Source organism: Schistocerca serialis, chromosome 4 (genome assembly GCF_023864345.2).
Source record: "Schistocerca serialis cubense isolate TAMUIC-IGC-003099 chromosome 4, iqSchSeri2.2, whole genome shotgun sequence".
Taxonomy (NCBI): Eukaryota; Metazoa; Arthropoda; class Insecta; order Orthoptera; family Acrididae; genus Schistocerca; species Schistocerca serialis.
This window is the reverse complement of record NC_064641.1, coordinates 593,692,477-593,719,410: the sequence shown is the minus strand read 5'-3', so window position 1 is coordinate 593,719,410 and position 26,934 is coordinate 593,692,477. Positions and strand designations below refer to the sequence as shown.

At 37.6% G+C, this 26,934-nt stretch overlaps 1 protein-coding gene across 1 annotated transcript; it reads left to right on the top strand.

Moving 5' to 3' along the window:
* Positions 1-1,396: 1,396 nt before the first annotated feature.
* On the top strand, positions 1,397-26,587 carry LOC126475350 (7SK snRNA methylphosphate capping enzyme-like). Its single transcript, XM_050103160.1, has 6 exons — positions 1,397-2,047; positions 2,533-2,869; positions 3,144-3,806; positions 15,397-15,790; positions 17,919-18,137; positions 25,162-26,587. The coding sequence occupies exons 2-6, from the start codon at positions 2,535-2,537 to the stop codon at positions 25,855-25,857; spliced, it is 2,307 nt and encodes a 768-aa protein (XP_049959117.1). The 5' UTR covers positions 1,397-2,047; positions 2,533-2,534; the 3' UTR covers positions 25,858-26,587.
* The last annotated feature ends 347 nt before the right edge of the window (positions 26,588-26,934 follow it).

Sequence of the window (26,934 nt, the reverse complement as noted above, 5' to 3'; positions counted from 1 at the left end):
ACATCAGACACTTTATAAGAAAAAAAGGAAAAGATCGTATTAAGCCTCCATTAAGTAACTGCCCACATTCACGTAGCACTAATAAGCAACGGATCACTTTTACAAACGCATAAACATCACTAACGTAACATCCATGTTTTCATTGTTTTGTCTAATATCCCGTTGCAGCTTAGTCACGGCCACCTATATTAGATGTAGGATGCAGTGATTTAGCGCACTTGTCTGTGATTGTCTGACAGCGTACAGCATCACTCACAGCAACGATGATCAATCACTACGGACTACGACACGGCCTGTATACAGGCGGCCGTGACTACGGTGTAGTGTCGGTTTCTGTCTCAAATACTACTGCAGTTCGAAAATTTTGGAATTGTAGCAACGCTATTGTTACGAAAAATGAATGAGTCCCATGGATGCTGCGGAACTCTCTGAAAGTCTATATATAAATTTTATCTGTATAGAAAGCTATACATTATGAAGGGAAACAAAAACCAAGCAATTGTATCTCGACAGTATCTACCAATCAATCTAGTTATAATTCATGTAAAGCTAACGAGGATGCTGTACCTACATGGGAAATGCGCATGTTGGGATATTACAGCGTTAAAAATATGATTGCTTTTGATGATAGTCATGTTTAATGTGCAAAATAAATAAGTTATGCACAGAAATTAAAAAGTATATGTAGTGTCCCCCCTGACATATTTAAAACAAAATTACTTCCAGGTCAAGACTTTGTAATTCCTGCATTTACAATAAGATATTTCCGATTTTCTATATTAGTTCCACATGTCCATGAGTTTCATGGTTCATTTGCTGAGGCCGTCTGTACCTGAGACAGGGAAGCTGGGTAGGACGTAGACCTCTCTGACGAAGGATGGCTATCATTTTTCTATTGCACATTGGTTTTGCAGTTTAATGTATGTTATTTCGAAAATCATGGATTAATTCTGAATTATTGGTTTACTCTTCATAGATTCAAGTACTTCATCCAATTTCCAACGCCGCAGATTTATTATTGGATAATCTGGCCCTACTCTTGATATAACCTCAATGCACGTTATCGATAAAGAAATAAGTTGAGTCTTGTTTCCGGATAAAATCACCAATAGACTCTGGTGTAATATTCATTTATAAATGTACCTATTACACTATCGTTTTCTACTTTATTTGATCAAAAAACTTTCTTCGCTTTTTTAATATTTTGCCACTAAGCTTTTTGGCTTGCATAATTGAATATACATTAGCAACCTGCTTAACTTCTGACCCCGGAGTGGAAACCTGTCCTTGTCTGGACATATGCTTCAGCCACAGTCTATCAAATTCCATACTCTCTGGCGGTAGATCTTTAGGCTCTTGTGTTTTGTCACAGAAATGACGCTTTGCGTATATTCTGCTGTATTGAATGATGTCTGTGCACTGTACATCTCTTCATTTTCCAAATACGCCTAGCAGGATAGCAGGAATTTAATTACACTAGTACAATGCTCGCATATACCGATAATCTTAGTAAAATGAATGTATACAAAAATGGGATGGTCGTAATTGACAGCCAGTTCGTGCTGGTTGTTACAGTTACTTGGAAAAGCTTTGTTTGAGAAAATTTTGCACGGTACATGACACCGACTACTCAGGATAATTTAGAGACGAGACCACAGTCCTAAATACGCTGATACTTAAAAAAAAAAGGCTGCAATCATCTTCGTATTTTGGCAGTTGTGTTCAAGTAATCGATCCAACGGTGCTTAAAGTCATGAAAAACAGTTTTATTTACATATATTCGATGACATTGAAGAGTTCAGCCTGGTTTAATGAGGAACGTAAGTCATTTCGTTGTTTTGTTAGGTTGTGAGAAAACGGTGGAGGGGATGAGGTGAGCTTATTGCTATCGCCATCGTTGATGGTGGTGTTGCGTCGTAGATGCGGGCGGCTACAGAAGTTTTTCGCAGTAGTAGTGGATGTTTTGGGTTTTGAAAGTACCACTGTGTAATTTATTACGAGGTAGTCGAAGCTATATTCGTTCAAGATATTACTTCACGTCACAGAGGTGGGTATAGAATAGAAAATAAGAGAAATTTGTGTTCTAGCCTGAGATGTCTAGGTAAGCTGCAGGAATATGTGTCTGCGCATGCGCAGACTTGCAGAAGGCTGTGATGTACACAAACTCACGTGGAATAACACAAACATAGTATTTGTCATTAGTTGTGCAGATATTGACATGATTCACACAAAGAGTGCGTTTTTCCGTTAGTTAAACAGTTGTCAACGCTGAAGAATTGTAAATTTACACATGTTTATGTTACGAAATGATTTAAATTTTGATTAATAAAGTGCACTAAGGGGTGTCCCTAGCAGAAATGTGATCGTGGCCATGAATGGTGTTGTTATAAACACGATAATGCTAAGAGCTTTAAAGAAACTAATGATTCCTGCATTTTATCTCAAGTAATGAGCTGCTTCACAGTTGACAGTTCAGCGTTGTATAATATCGACTAATATTGTAGTTTACCATTTGTTTCTATTACTTTTCAGGAATGTCAGATACTCAGATTGAAAGACCTGTAAAAATGGAAAATACAGACGATAAAGAAACTTCCCTGACGAAAAGCTGTGCTAAGGAAACTGAAAAAATGAACAATAAGAAATTTCCTTTAAATGCATCGACTAAGAAAGGCAAGCATGAAAATGAAGCCAGATTCAAATTCGGAAGAAAGCGTTCTCAGAGTTTCATTGCAGGCAACGGCAAATTTTTTCCGCCGTATAAAAGAAGGAAAAAAGACAGTATAATACCACCGACAAAGTTTCTACTCGGCGGTAATATCAGAGATCCTTTGAACTTGAACAGCCTGCAAGATGAAGAAATAAACAAGTAAGTGTACCATTGACCATGGTTAAATGGTCATAAGACACATTTGAATTATTAAGTAATATTAGTCTTCTTTGCAAAGCAAAACAGTAAGCCTTTTTCAGTATCAAAGAAGCCCATGAATGGCATATAGTGGTAGCTGATACAAACCTGTAGCCACTACAGAATGAAGTGAACACAAACTCAAGTTGTGTGTGTGTGTGTGTGTGTGTGTGTGTGTGTGTGTGTGTGTGTGTAAAAATAAAAATTCAAACAGTTACTAATTTTGTTTGTTCAGGGCCATGAATGCTGTTACGCCAAAGTCTTCACCACTCCCGACGCCCCATCACCGGAAAGGTGAAATTGAAGTTATTATTCCGCCAAATTTAAGGGATCCACTAAATTTAATATCGGGTGCAGATGATGCAGAATACGAACAGCAACTTGTTTCTCCAACCAAGAAGGGCAGAAAGTCTAGGAACAGGAAAAAGAAACGCAATTCATCTTCTGGTGGTTCAACTAAAGATGACAGTGTTGATAATGGTGTCTCTGGAGGTGCTGAATCTGCTGTAGCTGTTGAAGAGACCCAAGATAATGAGAAGGATGTTGTTATAGAATCAGCTGCACAAATTGTTCAAACTGTGGAGGATAATGATGCAAAAGAGCCAACAGCCGCATCTGAAGTTTCAAAAGAAAAGAAAATACGGAAATCTTTAGACGAGCCTGGAAAAGATAAGAGGAATCGGAAAATGGAGCACACAAAAGACAAAATAGTGAGCCCTGTTATACCCCAGCCAGGAGCATGGAAGCGGCCTCTTCCTTATGGTCATCGCATTACCAATCCTTCAGGAGCTGTGTGCAAGAATCGCCCAGGTGGGAATCAGCAGAAAAAAGGTGGCAATGATGCACGTCCCAATTTTCGGGAAAAAGATGCAAGGTTCCAGTATGGAAACTATACAAGGTATGTCTTGAGCAAAAGTCAGTTTCACATAATATTTTGACGTTAAAGTTGTGATTGATGCAGTACACTGTACTATTATGATGACGGAAGTTTAGCCTTTGTAAGAACACTCTTAAAGACTGCTGAAGCCATATTTGTAGTGTTCAGTTGTCAGTATTTTTCCTAAAAATCCATGTACATTCACAGTTTTTGCTCTGCCAGCAACCGAGCGAGGTGGCGCAGTGGCTAGCACACTGGACTCGCATTCGGGAGGACGAGGGTTCAATCCCGCGTCCGGCCATCCTGATTTAGGTTTTCCGTGATTTCCCTAAATAGCTCCAGGCAAATGCCGGGATGGTTCCTTTAAAAGGGCACGGCCGGTTTCCTTCTCCATCCTTCCCTAATCCGATGAGACCGATGACCTCGCAGTTTGGTCTCTTCCCCCAAACCACCAACCAACCATCTGCCAGCAACATTAAAAATAAGTTTGAAGTAAATGGTATTGAATATGTTGCAGGCCAAATGACAGTTATAAGATTTCTCTGGCACCTGTGACTGATAGTAAACAGTTTGCAGTATGTAACTACGTCATAGTTGAATGTCACTGAAATAATTTAATTCTGAATCTTAATCCTTCTTGGATGATAGAGGAGGTAAAATTAAAGTTACGATAACGTTTACCAATAACTGTAAGGAATGATGCTTTCTACATGTTCTCCATAAAGGAATAAAATATATTATTACAAAATAAAGATAATGATCTAGAAAAAGGACATTAAAAATTTTATGGAGTCATGTCAGCAGCACTTGCTGTGAGATGTGACGGGAACTCAAGGGGGTATTAAAACAGCTAGTTATAGGTACATTACAAGAGAACTGCAGGCAAGCAACATATGTTGCAGGATGGATGTAAACCAGTTGTGCCAAATTCTGACATGGACGTAATAGTGGGATGTGTAATATATTCAGTAAAACTGTAGTTGTAATCCAGATGGTTCACAAGATATTCTCTATATCAGTAAAAATAATTTCATGACATAATATTCACTTAAGTTGCAGGGCATGGTAGTGAGGCATACCTAGGTGCCAATTGCAGACTATGTTCTGAATCACTATACCAACTTTCAGTAGCAGTAGATCAGCTGCATATGACATCACACTGGTTGGGTTTGGTGACTCACAAACTGTCATATTCCAATCTAACGTAAACCTTGGAAATCATTGCAAATCAGTCACTACAACCTAAAAGTCAAAAAAGTTGTTAAAAAATTCAAAGCATTCACAGTAACAATTTAAGACAAACCTTCATGGCCCACCAGTCATAATACATTGTCTTTTTCCTAAATTCTTATTGGTTATCTCAAACTACTGCATATTGCAATTGGCTACAGAAAGAACACCTTCTGCTCTAATCTTTAGGGTAGAATTAACACAATTTTTGTCATAACATTTAACTTCTGTTGTTATGTTGTCCTCAGTTGCAGGTAATATGTTGATAACTCACTTCAGGTCTGCCTAATTAAAACTGAACAAAATAAATTTTTTTGTCCCATATGCATTTCACATTTATCATGTGAAAATATTCGTTATTGACCTAGGAAAGAAGAAAAAATGGAATAACAATAATATTATGAAAAGGATAGAGTGCTACTCACCATAGAGAGCATATATTGACTCAGATAATTGCAATGAAAAGACTGATATACATTTAAGATTTCTGCTGAAAGACCTTCTGGAGTAGAAAGCACACACAACCACAACACTCCCACCCCCTAAAACAACATTGGCCAGTGGCCAGAGAGAGTGGTCAAAATTATAGCAGTCTTTTTGTTGTGCCTGTCTGTGACTTGACTTCTCCTCTATATGGTAGGTTTTCTCAACCCTACCTCACAGAAGTTCCAGTAAGTGAACAAGTGTTATACTCATCACAAGGATTACTTGGTCATGCAGTTTGGGAGACCCATAGCATTGGGTTGTTGACACATTGTTTTAGCCACATATTATGTGAACTGACTTACATATCAGTATCAATTTTGTTTGACTAGCTGTTAAAATTTGGTCTTCATAGTTCAGTGTTAATGGCAAAATGATAAATGTTGCTGCTAGGTTTCTTAAATTGGGTTTTTTTAAATTCTTCCTGCCCTGGCATCAGACTGGGATGTGTGAAATGGGGCCTAATGCAGTGTTCAAATTGTAATATGCTTTTCTGTGTTAAAATAGTACCCTCTTGTAACTCCCAGTCATAAAAGAATTTTGTTTTGAAGTCTTTGGACATGTACCAGTAAATCCTCCCGAAATATTGTTGAAACTCTTCAACATGAAGTTTAAATTCTTTTGTATCCCCCTTGGAACTTAAAGTCTACTTATAAATCTCAATTGTATCACAGTTAACACAATTTTCACTCTTCTATTTTGTTTATATACATATTATGAATATGCGTTTGTGAGATAGATACTCCTTTGTGGATGTTAATAGAGTTTTAACACCTGCGCCGTACACTACCACTGCCTACCGTCAAGGTATCAGGTCTGAAGATGATAAAAACTGAACGAAACCAGTTACCACTGTTTTTTTTTTTTCTGTGGTCAAGACTGTGTATTAATTTTTAATGCTTTAATGATTTCATTGAATCTCTATACCTTGTATGTTCTTGTGATATGTAAAGCCATTTGTAAAATGTCTAACTTCTTTACCTTACTTGCAGACATTTATTAAAACAATTTATTTAGCATTTACTCCTACGCTATATTGCGGAATAGGCATAAAATAATGCATTACTTCTTGAGGCATTTTGTGCTATTTATGATGGGGTATGGCTGTTAGTTCTGTCACCCATGTAGAGGAAGGAAATGTACAACAGATTCTCTGCCCTTTAACCAATCACAGGTACTCAATAATGCTAAAACTGAGTGACGTAAGTGAAGTTTTTATCAGATAATTTAGAAGCAATGCTGGCAGTTGAATAAGGCATTGTTATAATGAAAGTTAGTGTTCTTGTTGTCATGAAAGTTAGTGTTCCTGTTGGCATTAGGGAAGTATCAGATTCCTCCTGTCTGCTTTGACCCATGGTGTCATCAAGATAGCAGACACCCCTACTTGGTATATATGATATGGTGACCATTATGTCGTTACACACACATATGAACAAAAATAAAAATGACATAGGAATATTTCACTCCAGCAGTAAAACAAAACTTTTGGGACAGCCACGGAAGATAGGGGTTTCAGACTGGGGCCAAGCCATACAAGATAGTACACAAAACAGTACCATCCTGAAATAAATATTATCCACAATATCAAGCACAAAAAGTTCTCAACATATGACTTAATGCTACAACACAAAAACCGTAGGAATCACACATTTTCCTTGACTTATATAGCTCAAATGAAACCCTCGATACCAAAAAATCAACACATACAACTCTAAAAATGCAGCAGTGCAAGACTCCCTTCACTTGTGTAGACAAAAACACTCAGATTCACTTGACCAATTAATATACAAACAAAAAGCTATGCACCAAATCAAACTATAAATAATGCACAAAAAATGAAAAACTAACTTACCAACCTTAGAGACCGATGAATACAGCCAGGTTCCCCCTCTCAAAAACACTCACAAAGAAATAGAACAAACAAAAACTGGAACCATTCACACATTAAAGAAAAGAAAAAAAAGCCCTCAGAAAACAAAAGAACTACTCCTCAAAGATGAATGATAACAAAAATAATACATAAGTAAAACAATGTCCCTAAAGGCCAAGATAGATTGTTAAACCAGGTGTCCTGTCAGATTGCCAAATATTGTCATGACACCGCCACATGTTCAGATCCCTAGTCCGAGAAGCCGGAGCTCTAGTCAACTTCATAGTCTCATTATGCATGACACCTCATATAGTTGACAATCAAACATTCTGCTGCAAAAACCTTATTGCCATAATCGTATCATTGCCCAGTGCACCTTAGTGTAACTAATTATTAAATGTGTCTGTAACATCTATCTTTAACAAAAAAACAAGAAAAAACTATTACATTTTGGTCCACAAAAAACACGTGACACTACTCACACCTAACATAAATTCATAAACCCCCAAAAAATATTATCACGCCATCTCCAAACATGACATGACTCAAAGACACAGTGCCACAATGACGTCACACAACACTACATACATACATTGTGGGTCAAAGCAGACGGTTCCCTTGACCTCCAGAATTCCTTCAGTGATATGAGTGTTTACATAATTATTTGAAATAACATAACCTTGTACAGCAACACTAAAACTGACAAATACTATGAAGATTTTTAGAGTTTGTTGTAATGCTTCAGCACACAATCTCAACAGAGGATAATTTGATATTTGTATAGCTGACCCACCTGTTTGTAGTAAGTGTCTTCAGCATCGTTGGAGACAAGATACCTTTAGTGATACCCTGGTCAAGGACTACTCTACATAGTTCACCCACAGGTCACTATGTTTGAGGTGAAGTTCTTGGAGATGTACACACTGAATGGAATTGTGGACGTGACATTAGCATTTCCGTAGAGATGGGGTCAGGAGAGTGGTCAGGTGTTTGGCCTAGCTGTATGTTGCGATTCCTGTATTGCAAACTTTAGGACACAGTGGAATGCCCTCTATGCGGATCTTTGGAAGTCCTTAAAGTCGTTGTGGTGCAGCAGCTCATGGTCAAAGTCTCCTAACAGATTTTGCGTCAGAGGTACTGTGTAGAAGTTTGATTGTTTTTCTTTGGAGGTGACTTATTAGATCTCCTTCCATTGTGGAACCAGATGGCACTCTCCTCTTTCTTGATATCCTGTCATAGACATGTGCTATTTGTGTGAGGATAACCAGTCTTTAACTGCTGCTTTCACCTTGTCATCTTTTGCAAAGCGATTCCTGCTATGAAACTTTTCTAGGTAGTCAAACAAGTGAAAATTGTTTGGTCTTCAAGAATCTTTGCGCCCACAACTTTGCCCAAACCTTCTGAGACCACCTTGGATGGCCTGGTCATGGTTCATCACGGACAGTTTGCCATCCGTCCTTGAAAGCTCTCATCTGCTTATGCACTTCGCTGTCGCTAACCAGATTGTGACCATACAATTTACTTATCTGTCTGTGAATTTCCGCTGTTGCGATGTTGCTTGCCATCAAAAACTGACTCGCTGACAGTACTTCACAGTTGGCAGGCTGATCAGTTGTTTTAAACATTTTGAACTGACACTGTAAACAGCACACCGCAACAATATTAATGCAAATGGGGTCATTTCATGAACATGGTATGCCAGGAGTTGCTGTGCATGCACATTTCAGCGTTCATGGTACATCAGATTACCTACGGCAGTTTGGACCTTAATTTCTGAATAACTCTTGTATTGTAACTCTAAATACAGGTTTTTGAAGACTTTAATGGAAGAGTGGGGAAAATGAAAAATTGACTTCATAGTAGGACAATATAGGGAAGAAGTCTGATTTGAAAATAGGGTGACGTGCCAACAGTTTCATGGAAAATTTTATATGGATTATTTAGGCATGAGGATTCGTAAGTACACATGGACATAATTAACAAAGAGGTAAAAGCTAATCATAGATTATATCATTATGATGCACTGGGCATTAAGATTAAGAAAGGTGGAAGTTATGGATCAGATTTCTTTATTGGTCAAAGGCACAAATTTCTTTTTAATTTATTCATTCAAGCAATGTGTTCTGGAAATCCTACCATGAAAGAGAGCCTTCAGAAGTACGAAACAAGTAAAGTTCAATGTTAAGATGTAGAAGCAACCAGTCCTGGCCATTGTTGCAAAGCAACCCAACAATAAATTATAACTAGCACTAACATACTAGCTCATAATTATGGTAATTACTTCTAGATTCCTCATATGTATATATTTATGTTAGGGAAAAAGCAGCTTATTTGAAGGGGGGGAAAAGCCATTGGTGCTCTTCCCATACAATACTGCTGCTGTTTTTATCTTGCGTTTCATACAGATCACTATCAGCTGTCTATTTACTGACACAGTAACGGTGTGTCTAAGACAAATATTGGGGTTACTTTGAATCTGGGCTTTTCAGTTTCCTGCCTGATGCCCACTGACAACTGTTATAAACTTTTACATCTGAACATTAAACTTAACAATGTAGGAAAAGACAGATTGCTACTTACTGTAAAGAAGACATACCAGGTTGCAGACAGGCACAATTAAGACACTTACAAATAGCTTTCGGCCACAGCCTTCATCAGTAAAAGAGACACACACACCATTTTATTCTTAATCTAGAGAAGGATGCGTGACCTATGTGGAAATCATTTCCACGTCTAGTGTTACGGCTGTGAACTGCTAAATTCATCGTAAGATGCTGGAGTTAGCTGCCTTGTATGTGTGTGAGGTGTGCTTGCTGGTGTGAATGAATGGTGTGTGTGTCTCTCTTTTTCCGACAAAGGCAGTGGCTAAAATATTATGTGTAAGCGTCTTTTAAGTGAGCCTGTCTGCAACTTAGTGTTATCTATAGGGTAAGTAGCTGTATCTCTTTTTCAACATTGTTGTTGTTCCTACCTGGAGTTTTCATGTTTGAATTCATCCTAAATTCACTATTGTTATTAACCGCTAGTACAACTGTGAAGCACATGCAGTACATTGGCATGTAGTTTAGGAATCCTTAGCTCCTTGAAATGGCTTCTGCAAGACACTGTCATGAGCTTTAAGCAATATTCTTACTGGGTACATCAATAGTATAATTACTTTTCAACCAAATTTTAGTGCACCAGAAGATTGTCAGACATAGGCTTGCCATATGTCCAGAATTAGCCTGGACAGTCCTGGTTTTTTAGTACTGCCAGTGTAATATCTTGTGTTGCAAAAAGTCTGTGATTTGAGAATTTTATGAGTGGTGAGAATTTTTTTAAAAAGTCTTAGATCTATATGTTCAACATGGTGTTTTGCAACATTCTGTGGCAACTGAGCCTCTCTCATCTGACCTTGTAGTAAGCACTAATGTTGATGGTGATGTGTGGCTACCAGTTCCGCCACAACTTTGAAGTTATTTTGCAACAATACAGGGGCAATATCTTCATTGTGTTTTCATGTTTTGATAGTTACAAAAACCTATTCCATTATTCTCCCGGCTGTATCTGGTATGAAAGTGTTAAGGTGCTTTATTACTACACCTGTGTCATCTGCAAACATTGCAGTTTTTGAAGAGCCATTCAGTGTAACCCAAGGTTGGTGCTACTAAGAGGGAACAAGATTCCAGTACTTTGGCTGACATACCATTGCAGGCAGAAGAGTTAGTATTTCTGGTTATGTTTGCTGACTTGCTAACCCCTTAAATAGAAGACTCAAAGGATATCACAAGTAAATGTTCAGGACAAGGAAAAGAAAATAAGTAATACTTGGAAAACTTTGCGTGAATCAGCTAAATTCCTCCACCAATTGAGATTAGCAGAAAGAATCGCACGACTGCTCGATAGCTTCACAAGTGAATTGTGTAGAATGTTAAAAGGGTATCTACAGCAAATAGAGTGCTCTTAGAAAGCTCTAGAGAAAATTAATGGGTAAGAAACACTAATTGACATAATAAATCATGGAGATTAGTTAAAGATAAGAAAGATTTGAACTTTTGGTGGTTAGCAGCTGTGGACATGAAACACAGACAGGTTTGTGGAAGGTACTGTCAACTGTGAAGAAACTAGAATGCCATGTGGAATAAGAATTTTTATGAAATTTATACAGTGTCGTGCTCAATTGTTTCATCAAAAATGTTAAGGAATTTGAGAACAAACAAGACAGATGACAATTTATTCAAAAGACATCCATAAGTGGAAACATTACTATGAAGACCTGTTGACAGAAAGGAGGACAGAGTAAAAAGACTGCAGTTACAAATTGGAAGCCATTAAAGAGCACCGTCAAGTGTTCAGAGTGAAAGAAATTGGAGGAGCATTAAAGGGGGTGAAGAATAACAAACTTCTAGGCCCAGGAGGCATACTTGTAGAGCTTTACAAATATGTGCCCATAACATTAGAGGTTCTAGTTAAATTGTATACCAAATGTGGAAATGAGGAACCTTGTCAGAATGAAAATGTGCTGGTTTTAGCTCTACAGGTGGAGGCTGAAAAAATATGTATAAATTGTGCTGGAATGAGTGTAAGTGCTTTGTCAACTAGATTGTGTGGAACATATGTTGTGGGGGAGTGGAACATATGTTGTGGGGGAGAGTTTAAGTACAAACAAGAGAACTTGAAGATCCTGTGTGGCTAATCTGTTTATCCTTAAACAACTAACAGGAAGCAAAAAATGTATGCAAAAGAGGTCCACTTGGTATTTGTCAGCTTCAAGAAAGTGTATGATAGTGTACTAATAAGTAAATGTGTTGGCAGCAATGGAGTTAAAGGTATACATTGAAAACACACACAACTTTAAAAATCTTATTAAATACAGTACAAATAGAATTAAAATATGCTGAGGGATTCATGTCACTTCCCAGCACATAAGGGCCTCTGACCAGGTGTTTCTATTTTGTGAATATTACTAAAACTCATTACAGTGGGAAATAGAAAATTGGTTCAGAAAGTGTAGCCAAAGAATTGTACAACCTGGAGAAAGAAATCTTCATAATTTCATGTTTATAGGCAAGTTGATTATCCTAGCTGAAGAATGAGAAGATAGTTAATGTATATGAAGGAAACTGATAGAAAAATATGCAAGGATATAAACATGAGGAAAAGGACAATATATTTTATAATTAGGCATATAGGAAAAGACTGGAAAGAATATAGGTAAAATAAATGTTTTGCAGTTTAGATACTGGGAGTTACTCTAAATGCAGAGGCATGTGGATGAAAAAGGTATTCTCCATGAAGTTAGACTAGAAAAAAACCATGACAAGTAAGCCAAAATCTGCCTTGATAGAGATGCCTTAGAAAACTGTACAACTACAAGGAGACAGAATGGCTGGACAGTACTTATCTGTATAAGGGAAAACTCAGAGTACTGTAAATATACATTTAAAAGCAGAAAAAAACTCTTGTTTAGCTTTCAGAACTATTGTCCCTTCTTTAGGAAAGAAAGAGGGTGTAGACTACAGAGCCCCCAGACGAGAGGGACTCACTCACATTCTGACACCTCATCTTCATCACCATCTCATCACATTCTCACAGTAGGTGAATTTCTCTCAGCTTGGAGTCTGAGTGACGTACCCCAACCTAGACCTATTTCCCCCCTGGAGGAGGATCTGCTAATTGTAAAAGGATAATAATAATAATAATAATAATAATAATAATAATAATGTTTACCTACTTCTAACATCAGAATAAAGACAAGATTCACATTTTCAAGTTATTTGTGGAATACACCATGTATGGATCATAACAATGGTGTCTGAATTTTAAAAAAAAAGTAATAAAACAAGAGTAAGCAGCATAGAAAATGGTTTTCAGAGACGATGCTGTTGTAGTGACTTCATGGATTAAAATTAGAACAATAGATGTTAATAGAAAATTTAAATTAAAAAAGGGCAACCTCCTGTTTCAGTCTGTAGGGAAAAGCAGCTATGTTGGTATTTGACATGATGAGGTTACTAGAGCTGAGGCTACAAAAAACTTGGAAACTAATCTTTTGTGAAGAGAATGAAAGGAGATAGAAAAAAGAAAAGATGAATGAAGTAAGTGCTTGGCTGGGTAATCAGTTCAAAGGTTGGAGGAAGGCAATGGCTTACCACCTCCAAAAGGACCATGTCTAATAGAACACTGTGGTGTTCAAAAAAGTCTTCGAATTGATGACTGATTCGCTTTACGGAAACAAGTACTTAAAGGACAAGGACAAAGAATGGTGAAATATATGATGATGATGATGATGATGATGATGATGTGCTAAGGGTGTGACAAGTGGGCTTTGGACTAAAAAGGGAAGAAAAGAGTAAACATCATTTGATGCTGCACTGAATACAGTGATTTCACTAATTGGTTAAGACAGCAGCCAGGCTGGTTCCTTTGGAAGAGCACATAACATTTACTTAACCAATCTAAGCCTGAGTTTCATCTCTAATGGCCTTATCATTGATCGTATGTTAAGTCCTAATCTCATTTCTTTCTTTTTGTGTCATACAATCTTGGTAAATTGAACCAATCCATTTCAAATAGTCATGACACTAGAATTCTTAAGCAATATGAAAAAGTCCATCTTTTCATATTTACTTTGGGTCAAGTGGGAGAGATTTCTAAGTCATAATAATCTGATGAGACCTAAAACTCTTAGGTAATGTGACTCACATTTTGATGATGTCAGAGTGAACTACTCTAGAAATCTAACCATGTATGGCTGTAGAAGACTGTTTTTTCCAAGTCATCCAGACTTTTCAGGATGTTTAACCAGCAGAGAAAATATTATAGGTTTAAATGAGATATTTTGTGATGTACAAACATATGGGTGAACCTTTTCATCACAGTTTGTGTGGACATGCTGTTGGCAGTGAGGTTTCACGAATACTCCTGTTCAACTAAACATGTTTTATTCAGGGACATAAGTAGCTCTCTACTTGCCTTGCTGCATCTTCTGTGCTCATAAGATGACTGGTGTTTTCCATGTCTAATGTTGAATTTCCTCCTCCAGTTAGTAAGTAAGAGTAGGAATACAGTCTTCAATCTGTTTACAGAGTGGTTAATGGAGTCCCCCCCCTCCCCCACCCCTCCCCCGTCTCCTCTTTCAGCTTATGATTAGTGGTAAGAGCTATATGCCTTTTTTGACCAGGCATTGAACAGTCCATAGCGTATATGTTACATGGCTGTGTGGGGATGATATTGTGTAGTTTTCATTAGTATAAAATCCAGCATAGAATATAATTTGTATGTGCAGGTTGCTACTTACTAAATAGAAGAGGCAATAATCACTGCAGAGGTACATATAAAAGACTGAATGATGTTTACATTTTGCACAGAGTCTTCCAGGAAAATAAAGGGGGTTTGAATGAGGGAGAGATATGGGTTGGAATGGGAGGTGGTTGGGAAAGATCATGCTGGGGTAAAAAAAAAAAAAAAAAAAATGTAAATACAAGCAGAGGTAAGTTATGGGATGTTGAGATACACACAAAATGGTGAGAAGGGACAGGAGCAAGGTAGAAGATCCAGAGTAGGAGAAAGACTTATGCATGCACACACACGTGTGGTTCTCATATCAGTTATATTTACATCTGAGTGATTAGTTATCACTGATATTCAGTGATTTAATTTTTCCTGTAGAGGGGGGAGCTAATGTCACATTTTGGTATTGTGTATACTTCTCAGTCACAAAGCAATAAAGCAGTGTGACATTAGTAGGGAGTTCCAGATTTTACTGTTAGAGTGTGTCATGTTGGGAATGCATGTATTACACACTTATGCAGTTCTGTTCAGTACTAAATTTAAGTGCTGGTAATGACACTAGTGTGCCTATATGCCACTTTTGAAATGTTATTGTTTGAGAGCTTATTGATAACTGTTCTTAGTTAACTCTTTACTTGTTCTTTACTTACATATGTCTTTATGTAGAATGGCACCATAATATCAAATTTGTAGCAGACTTAATTTATGTACAGTACCTGTTAATTTGCAAATTACACTGTCATTTGTTATTTACAGGTATTACGGCTATCGAAATCCAATGCATGAGGAGGACTCGAGATTAAAATGTTTCATGCAGAGGCCAGAGCTATTTCAAGATAAGGATGTCTTGGATATTGGGTGCAACATAGGCCATGTGACACTTATGGTGGCACGTGACCTTGGTGCACGTAGTGTTGTTGGCATTGACATTGATAGGAAATTAGTTGAAATCGCACGTAAAAATGTGCGTCATTATGTGAATTGTGCTGAATCTCCTCCAGGGGATAGAATGATGTCTGATTGCCCACCAAATAGGTTTTTCCCCATTTCAATGCCTATTTTGTATGGCCCAGTGGATGTGCCTGGCTTCACAAAAGGAGAAAGTCCATCGGTGCGCAAGAAATTTCCTCACAATGTGTCATTTGTACAGGTAATAACTACTTTCTATAACTTCTTTACTGTAATGATTATTATACTTCAAGCACTTAGTTGAGTTCATTCCTGCCCAGTGGTGGTGCAAATGCTGCTTTCTCTACCTCTTTAATTAGAGTCTTGAAGTTGGTGGTATGTCACTTGAAGACAAGGTTGATGGACACAGTGTATATTTATTAGCTTGGTGAACTGTGCGCCCCCCCCCCCCCCCCCCCCCACACACACACACACACACACACGCGCGCGCTCAACAACAGACAAACTGTCATGACTTGAACCAGATCTAGTCTCTTGCAAACAAAGCTGCTAAAGTAGGCGAAAAACTACAGTTCACTGCTTACATAATCAGGGACACCCTTATACAGAGAGACATGATGGGAATGAGCATTCAAAGCAAAAAGTCTAGTAAACACGGGCTCTAAAGTGCTGATGATTCTGTGTGGGTCAGTGGCCAGGTGCTAAGCTTTCTGTTGGCCGCCACTTCAGTGACTCGTGTATCCCTAACCTATCCCTGTTATCCAACTAGGGAAAGGGAACCCACAGTTTAATGTGGAATCTGAACAGCATATTGCTTACATCAGCTTCTCATATTGTTGAGAGGTGTAGCTAGGTAAAAACGATGACTGAAAGATCCATAGTCCAATCGAGATTGAATGCTATGATGTCTGTTCTCGGTCACATGCTTTACCAGTAGCTCAACAGGCCTGACACGTGTGTGTGTGTGTGTGTGTGTGTGTGTGTTCTCCTGTTGCCGCTTGGTGAGTAGATTTTTTAATCTGTCAATTTACATTAAAATACAGCATTTGACATATATGGCCACATCTGTTGATTACACTGACTTAGAAGCTTACATTTTTTACACCACAAAAGCATTTTAGATCTTAGTATGTGACATAAATTTGAACTTGATGGCTCTTTTCCTTCCTAAGGAAAAGGGATCTTGACAGACAGACAGGCAGGCAAGAAAGTGATCCTGTAAGAGTTCCATTTTTACCGTTTGACATATGGAGCCCTAAAAATGTATACATGGTGAAAGCTAAAGCCTAAAAATGTATAAATGCCCATGAATTTACAACAATCATGGTGAAAAAGTTCACATAAAGTGAAAAATCCACCTTTCTACTTGTACAAATCAAAAATTGTTATCTGTCTGAAAAATGGTGTTTGTAATGGAAAGTTTTATGAAACTTGTTCAGGTTATTATGACTATACACTGTACTGTTTGCTGAGCATTGACAGTGTTCCTTTGTTGCACATGGGGAGGTGCTTCTCCCCACAGATGACCCTGCTTTCAGGCCGGCAGACCAGCCTGATCCATATACTTTCATGTCTTATGCAATTATTTCTCATGTCTGGCATCAATATTGTTGATTTTACCACTCCTATGTGCTGTTACAGTTCTTATCATATTTATGACCGATGCCAAGGACTCCATATTCAGTATGAGAGAGGGACTGATGACCTTGCTATTTAGTTCTTTAATAGCCACCAGCCAACCAGTTAATCATGGAGTGTTGACTGTGAAGTAATGTGGATACTCCTTATGGCAGCCCAAGTACTTCTGGATTCAGTTGCTTTCAGGGTACTGTCTAGTGCAAAATGTGATACATACCATCACAGCTGCTAAATTAAAAGAAGTGGATACTCAAAAGTGTTTGTTGGACTTCCTGTCAGCATGTTTTAGGGATTACCAATGCAGGGAAAGCTATTGCACATTTTAATATACATTATATGAATAAAAATGAAGTGTAGATGCAAAAGTTTGTTAAATTCACAGACATAAATGGACTTGCTGGTACTTGGCTTCATCTTTGTCTCCACTTGTTGCCACGTTGGTTGAGTCGCACGATGGGTGGGTCGCCCTCCACCCAACCTCCGAAGTCTGAGGTTTGGGCGAAATGCTCTGTTTTTTCTATCTCTGTCAACCTGTTCATCTTTCCGTCTGAGGAAAGAATTCCAAATGCTAGGCGTTGTTCCTTTTTTGCTATTTTTAAATGTTTCTGTCAGAAGTACGCGGAATTTTATGTGCTGGTGGTAAGGACCAAAATTTTGTCTCCTTGTAACTTTAGAGTATGCATTTATAACTTTTTTTTCTGGATTGTGTAGCTGTTTTTCTTTATTTGCAGGGAAATTATGTATTGGAATCAGAGGCATTGTTAGGCACAGAACAGCCACAATTTGATGTCATTCTGTGTTTGAGTGTCACAAAGTGGATTCATCTTAATTGGGGAGATGCTGGACTTCGCCAGGCATTCAGGCGCATGTTTGCTCAGTTAAGGCCTGGTGGACATTTGATACTTGAGGCTCAGTCCTGGGATTCTTACAAGAAAAAGAAGGCACTTACGGTATGTTCAGTAATTCATAAAATTATTTCAGATTAGTGACAGTCAGTGCATGCCAGTAGGCTTACAAGTAGTATACATTGTCTCGGCAAAAATATTTCTGCATACTGGCCATTTACGTAACTGAATTTTTACTTTTTTCTTAATCTACAAGTAAACTTTAATAAACATAGCCAACCAAACACTGATGTTGTGTATCCAAATACACGTCTGTGGGGTAAGTGTTACAGAAATTATTTCAGTTTGTTTTAAAAACTGTTCAGTGTCTGCCAGAATCTTTACTTTGTTAGGGAAGTGGTGAAGTGTGTTGCTGCATCCTTGCTCTTTTCTGTGGAATATTAATGGTAAATTGTGGATAGTTGAGGCAATTTTGATGCTGGCATTAAATTTATGAATGCTACTGTGTTCTTGAATTGTGCCTGTTTTATCACAACAAACTTCATGAGAGAATAAATATCATTAGGCTGCTATTAACATACCTAGCTTTTTAAATATATTTTGTGTAGAATTATCTGAGAAAATTTTTCCATGTGACATTAATGAATGGAGGTGTTCAAAGTGAAACATTTCTCTGGTGTTTTCGCCATGAAAAGCAGGAATTACACTTACAGAAAATGCTGTCAAAACATTTGATAAGCTATGCAATATTATGATTTCCATTTAAAGTTCTGGTCAAAATGAACACTGAGGAATTTTAAAAACTTGGTTTTACCTATTTCCTGTCCCCTGTGTGCATTGGCACTGGCTGTTCAGTAAACTAACTGCTGATGAGTCCTGAAATAATTGGTCTCATTAAAAACCATTCATTTCTTAGGACTGCAATATACACACTATTCTCTGGAAGGTTTCATGAGTGAAGAAGGTTGGAGGTACGTTTCGAAAAATGTGATAAATGAAAACTCTGTAAATTTTTTTCTCTGTGTATAACTGTATTTTGTCTTTAATTTGTGTATGCTCTGTTTGGTAAAGAAGTTTTTTCTGTTTTATCATGTGTTGGTATTTTCTTACTTGATTAGTTTTCAGTTGAATATTCTGTCTGGAAACTATTTCTGTTCTGTGTGTCTCTTGTAGCTGTAACATCTATCTCTAAATATTCCAGTCCTTTTTCATTGCCAATTTTTAATTAGTGTTTAACATTTTATTGAAATACGTTGCACTTTTAAGTTAAACCCATGGACCAAATTAAAAAAGACAAATTTCACAATGTTAGGCAGATATTACTATACACACAAATAAAGGAATAAGTTGTTGATGAAACCAACTAGTCACTGAACACTTTGGAAGCTTCTTTTCAGTGTCATTCTTAGAATGTATTTTGAAACAATCCTATCTCAAACTCTTGTGGTAATCTGTCATCATGTTTGTATCACATTTTCCTTGGTAGCAGTCCTCCATAGTTTTCATATCACCTTCTGCCACAATGGTGTCACCTAAACTTTCAGGAAAACTGAGTAACCAGTGGTGTTTTTTGTCTCTGCTATCCTAGAGACACAAGGAGCATGGATATCTGTTGTGATCCCTTTGCTGTTCAAGGAGAAAATTTACCATTTTTAAGTCCACACAAATCACTCATTGATGTTTATAATACATGATCTTTTCCAAGACCAAAACTCTAATGTCATGTTCTTTTATTTTTTGTTGAGCGAGCAATTGGTGTTTAGCCATATTAGTTCCTGTTGTGTATGGCACATTCCAAATTTTGCTTTGAACTGTCAATAAATAGGTGCCAATCATCTTGAAAATATCCAGAAGACCCATTTTTTCCAGGAGCTATCCAATTTTGTGACAAAATACAGAACTGTCTTTGAGAGAAAGGTTGCAGTCACTCTCTCCTTGTATAGTAAAAAGTAATTTTGGTTCCTTGTACTAGTAAATTTTTGTCAATGAACCTGGAAGCTAGTAATTCAGAAGCTTCTTTTGACAGGTTGAGATCTTTGGTGAGGTCATTCAACTCTTTCTGGTTGAAACATTGAGGAATTGATGGCATTCCCTCATCAGTCACCTTCATTAGTGTCAGAGACACAACACTGGTCATCAGACACCCATCCTGCAATCCAGATTAAGTTTTCCATAAATTCCCAAAATTATTCCAGGTAAATGCAGGGACGGTTCCTTCAAAAAGGGTACAGCCAATTTTCTTCCCCTTCCTCTTGTAATCAGAGCTTGTGTGCCATCTCTAATGACCACGCTGTCAACAGTATGTTAAACTGTAATCTTCCTTCCTTCTCACAGAACTGTGGTAGCTGGTGAAACATTGGGATCAGTCACTTGCTCTGGGTGAAGTATTGAGCATCTTGCAGATACTAAATCAAGATAAGTCCACTTGCTATGGTTGTTTAGATTGATTCCGATAAATTTCACTAGACATAAATAACTCATCAAAGCGGTTTTGGTCTTCTCCAGACCACCGCTACACCAGATCTCAGATGTTTTCTTTTTCTGATACTCCATTGTTGCAAATGTTTTGTAAGAGTTTTGTAGAACTAATGTATTGCCAAGTTTTATCCTGATCACCAAGCCTGAGAGCAAGGTAAGCTCTCTTTACAAAGAAACTAACAGTTTCCTGTTGCCTTTCAACATGTCCTCCAATTATGTAGCAAAACACATCAGGATAATTTGCATAACTTCTTCTGATTGGCCTCATTTTATTTCTATTCAACATCACAAATAAAATAATCTGCACTGCAGTACAGTTTTAGGTTAACTTTGTAACAACTCTTTTCTACATACATATATTACAAGAGGCCAGCCTGCTTCTACCTTGTGTGGCAAGAATTTACAAACTAACCTCAGCTCATGTATTGAAGGTCACCTAACTTACCAAATGCTTCCTCCTGGTGAATTTTCCTCGAGTTGGACGGCAGACTGACAATAAGGCAAATAAGCAGGAACCAGTCCTTGTGTATATGATTCAGAGCTGCACTAAATGGACTTAGAACTGCACATCTTATATAGAACTGATTGTTAGAAACAACACCGATCTAAAAATCTAGAGCAGATAGAGAAAAATTGAAATCATCTCAAGAATCAGTGAGGTCAAACATCATGAGTACACTGTCGCGCTCCTTAAACCACTATAGCCCAGTTCTGGTCATGTGAGACTAACAGTTAATCTTCTGGAAGATGTGTCGTGATACCTTCACATGTCACATGAAAGCCCAGTTGAGTGCCCCCTCCCCTCCATGGTATAATAGTGGTCCCACCAGCTTGTGTCCATATCATGGTGCATGTTTCAAGCAGCTATTTGCCTGGATGATGGCATGCATGGACCCAGCCATTGACCTGGTGTAACAAGAAACGTGTGTCATCCAATCAGGAGACATATTTACGCTGATTGACACACCAGTCTAAATGATCCCATCTCACTGCAATTGTTACTGACAATGCTGTCAGCTTGTCATGGGAGCACATGAGGTTTGTCTTCTGTTCAACAATATGCACTGAAAGTGTGTCCTGAAACACACATGCAGACATCAACGTCGTACTCTATTATCACATTTTCAACTGATGGCCACCCACCCTGCTTTGAAGAGTGAGCAAATCTCAGATATCCAGGCTCTGTGGTGAGGTGTAGATGTCCAAAGCCTTCTCACCTGCTCGTGGTTTCACCATCCTTCAACTTTTTACCATAGATGCTCACACCAGCAGCAAGCAGACAGCTGACCAGCATTGCCTTTTCTGAGGTGCTCATTCCCAGGTGCCAGGCCATAACAATTTGTCCTTTGTCAAATCATTTATGTTGGTGGATTTCCCCATCTGCAACCTGTGTTGTCACTAGAATGATTCCCAATACCTCTTTGTCCCACTTATATACTCTCCTTACTGCTACACATGCCCACATCTTCTCCAGGTGGCATTCAGTCTTGCAGTGTCACAAAGTGTGTGTTTCTGTTACTGATATACTCTTTCTGCCTCAGGCTTGTTACCCCTTCCTCTTTCATCATCATCTAGTCAGTAGTTCAGTCTTTAGATTAGTGCTCTTACTTCTGCATCTTCATTGAAGGGTCTTTCTGCTGTCCTGAAATTTGCTTTTCCCCCTCTTTACATTTGGTGGCAGGAGTGATCTTTCATTGTCTTTACATCCAGTGCAATGTCATAATGTGTAAGGAGGGTGCCAGTGAATGGCCAAAGTTTTGCAACACTGATTATCATCACATCATACGCTGTGCTGACCTGTTTAATGCAAAGCCCATGTGCTGTGTGTCACGTTGTCTTAACTGATGTTCACTGCACACTGATGAGTCTCTCATATCCTGCACATCTTTTTCATGATCAAAATTTTCTTTGGTGTTGCTGGAGTGGTAGTTGAAATGTCATCTGTGCAATGTGATGTTGCCATTGGGCATGTCTGCTTCCCTGTTGAAAAAGTGCAGACCTATGTCTTACTAATGCTTCACTTCAGGAACTTGCATAACCAAGGCAGAATTAATCTGTAATCTGCATCAGTTTCTCTTTAGCCTTCATAGAATTCGAAAGCCACTGTGTCATTTCAAAATTAATGTGTCTAGCTTGGTTTTTGCATTGGCTGATAATGTAGATGTTATCCAGTACCAGGAATCATTTCTTCACCTTGAAATGATACACAGTCTCATTTTATATAGGAAAATGCCAACCAAGGATGTAATTCAGCGTTCTCTTGTTAACTCACCATGTTAAGTGAAAATCATCCTGAGATTGGTGTGTTGTACATTGATTTAAGGTTGGTAAAAGTAAATTATGTTATCCTCTTTCACCTGAAGCAGTATTTGGTGAAATGCTACATTTAGGATTGTACTATTACTAATTTTTCCAGGTCTGAAGTCTAGTTGCGAATAGATGAGCCCCTCTTCCTAGGTATTCTTATCTCAGTCTTCTGTGGCATTTCAGAACATTAAAATGTATGGCAGAGCAGTGACCTGTATAAGGAGTTTGTCAAATCTTTCAGTTCAGTTTTCCAATTTCAGCAAGCCTGTGACTTTCTTCTTGGTGTTCTTGAAAAACGCATGTGAAAAATGACATCCAGAAACCAGTGATTTCAGCTAATATTATTGACTTCCAAGAACTCTACTGAGTAGTTTCAATTTTTGTTACTATTTCTGCAATTTATGATTTAAATAATGAGCTGCCTGGCTGTAAGCAAGCGTTACGTAATCGGCTATCTGAGATCATTTGTGAGGAATTTGCAGCAGTCTTACTCGCAATTCCATTCTATTCCATTGTGACATGCAGCAATGATGATTTCAGCTAATATTATTGACTTCCAAGTACTCTACTGAATAGTTTCAATTTTTGTTACTATTTCTGCAATTCACGATTTAAATAATGAACTTACTTACAAGAACTAGTGCAGTTTTCATTATTTAAATCATGAATGATTCGGTTGCAGGCTTTCCTGAAAAATTAAATGTGATGAATGAAATTAAGTTTCTGCAATTACTTTTAGTGATTACAGACTTGTTTCAGCTTTCACTCTTATGAAGTTACCTCTGCTTGTAAAAACATTAGCACAAACTTGTGAAACCAATGACTGCAAAATTTTTTTTGGTTTCATTTTGACTGGTGTCAGTTACACTCCGCAACTAATGCCCCAAACTGTTCATATTGCCAGCTACCATTGCTTCTAGCCTCGTCTGAGAACTGCATTCAGTGACAGTCAGCTGAAAAGAAGAATGTATTGGGTATATTACAACCCTCATATCTGACAGAAATAATTTCTCCACCCCCATTCATTTTTCTTTTCCCTGGTAGTACGAGCGTGTTATCATCAGTTGCGCAATTTCACACACACTGCTTTGTCCACAATTCACCACCTTCATTGTCTAAATCATTTGAACATGCTTTTGATCAGATGAAGCTCAAGTGTGCTATTTTAAAAATATGAAAAACCAAACTTCTGGCTGAAATACATCTTCAATATCTATGGTACTTAGTTTTCATTCATTTGCACCCATAAAATATGAAAAGAGGGAAAGAATAGTACTAAAATGTGAAAACTTATATTTTCTAAGGACAATGCTATCTCCGAACGATATGTAGCTGTTGGTTGTAAATAATGGAAGAGTTTTGTGAGCCATACTAAGTGTCTCATGTTATTTTATGATTTAGCATCATTTATTGGTCAGTAGCATTTCTGAAATAAAACTAATGTGATGTTGTTGTTGTAGTTGTTGTTGTTGTTGTTGTTGTTGTTGTGGTCTTCAGTCCTGAGACTGGTTTGATGCAGCTCTCCATGCTATTCTATCCTGTGCAAGTTTCTTCATCTCCCAGTACCTACTGCAACCTACATCCTTCTGAATCTGCTTAGTGTATTCATCTCTTGGTCTCCCCCTACGATTTTTACCCCCCACACTGCCTTCCAATACTAAATTGGTGATCCCTTGATGCCTCAGAACATGTCCTACCAACCGATCCCTTCTACTGGTCAAGTTGTGCCACAAACTCCTCGTCTCCCCAATTCTATCCAATACTTCCTCATTAGTTATGTGATCTACCCATCTAATCTTCAGCATTCTTCTGTAGCACCACATTTCGAAAGCTTCTATTCTCTTCTTGTCCAAACTATTTACCGTCCATGTTTCACTTCCATACATGGCTACACTCCATACAAATACTTTCAGAAATGACTTCCTGACACTTAAATCTATACTCGAAGTTAACAAATTTCTCTTCTTCAGAAACGCTTTCCTTCCCATTGCCAGTCTACATTTTATATCCTCTCTACTTCGACCATCATCAGTTATTTTGCTCCCCAAATAGCAAAACTCCTTTGCTATTTTAAGTGTCTCATTTCCTAATCTAATACCCTCAACATCACCCGACTTAATTCGACTACATTCCATTATCCTCGTTTTGCTAATGTGATACCTAGTTTTAATTCTAGTAATACTGTGAGGCTATGAGGTTCTTCAAATCAGCATTCAAAGTTGATATTTTACATATAAAATAAAACATTTTATAGTGTAGTAAAATAATAATTATTATTATTATTGTGATACATAGTCTATAATGCCAATACTTTAACATATTTTGTCTGTGCTTCTTTTCGCAGGAAACTATTTTCAGAAACTTCAAAAGTATAGAGTTTTTTCCTCATAAATTCACACAATATTTGCTTTCCTCGGAAGTTGGTTTTTCGAAGTGTGAAGTTATTGATACACCCGTACATAGCTCTAAAGGTTTTCAAAGACCAATTCAGCTCTTTACGAAGGGTGAGCACTCGCCCTGTCATTCAGTGGTGAGCACTGGTACAACACCATCACATCAGATGGCTTCAAGCAGAAGCAGAAAACCAGTTTATGCCAGTGTTACAACTTTGAGCGAAGAGACTGGAGAAGAGAAGACTGTAGAAACAGAGCAACAAAAATCAATGGAAGTGGGGAAGTGTGAACAAAGTACAGACATTGCCAGTTCCCATGACTTGGCTGCTGACAGCCCCAATACAGCCAAAGTGTGTGAGCATAGTGATGTAACTTTAGGAACTGAGTCATTTGATTATGATTCTGGTGTTGTAGACAGTGTTGCATCTCAGATGGAGCTGTCTGTGATAACAGAAGTTTCTAAAGAAAATACTGTTGTTTATCAGGATTCCGTTTGTGAAAATGCAGACAGTGTTCATACAAGAAGTAGTGATAACAGTAGTAATGCCACTGCAACAAGCACTAGCAGTAGTACTTCTTCTTGTTCGGGTTCTTCACCTTCTTGCTCAAATTCGGATGTAGAACGAGAGAGGGGCAAGGCCAGATAGATGAAGCTCCATTGATAATAAATGTTGAAATTGCACTGAAATTGTTTTTATGTTTTGTTATTCTGGCACACTTTTATTGAATAACTCATATTATTAGTAAGAGTGTATGCTTTTATCATCAGTTAAGACTGAGGCATTTAGTAAAAGTGTCAAGAGATAATTTTCTGCTTTATACAATACATTTGTAAAAAGACCAAGAACAGTTTGTAGAAAATATTGTATTGTTGTTAACAGTTGCTTGCTGTAAGCTTTAATAAGTTTGTTCTTTGTAAAGTGTGAGATATAAATATATTTAACACATATGTGCTTACATGAAACATTTATTTTTCAAAAACTGATTTTGTTGCATATTTCTTGTAATATATTGCACAGTGTTGAAACTACCTTATAATTTTATCAAGATATCAAATTAATTTGGTATATGCTGTCCCGGTGACTTTTGTCCTGTCGTTGTCTTGTTTTGTTTTCCGTGTCACGTATTTCCTGTACAATAATGTGTCATATTTTTAATGCCCCTCTTGGGGACATTAATAGATAGTATTTCTCACTTATTTGACTGCTGCATGAAATGTTCCAGTCCATTATGTTATATGTAATTCTTTATTTCAAATGTTCAAATCTATTATATCCTCCTGCAATCAGTGGTATGTTTGTGAGTATATAAGTGTTTAAACACATTGTTGTATAGATGTATACTTATGCACTAAATAATTGTTGCTAAAATTTAAAATATTTTAATGTGTTTTTATGTTTTTTACTGAGTCTGTAAAAACCATCTTTAGACTCCCAACTTGCACAGTATTTTAAACTACTTACTGTGTTGACTTGGGAGAATGGTATCAATTGTTTTCTTGTGTAACTTCCATAGCTTGTCAGGTGGTGGTGATTGTGTCAATGTTACATTGTTTCTTAAGCCAAATGTTTAGAATCAAAACTGTACTCATCATGTCACACATTTTAGGGGCATTATTTTGCCTCTGTCAGTTGCAAATTTTCAGACTGCACATTGAATGTTTGGCCCTAATATTTATGTTGGTGTTTTCATGGTGATAGCACTATTATAACAGCATTCATTAT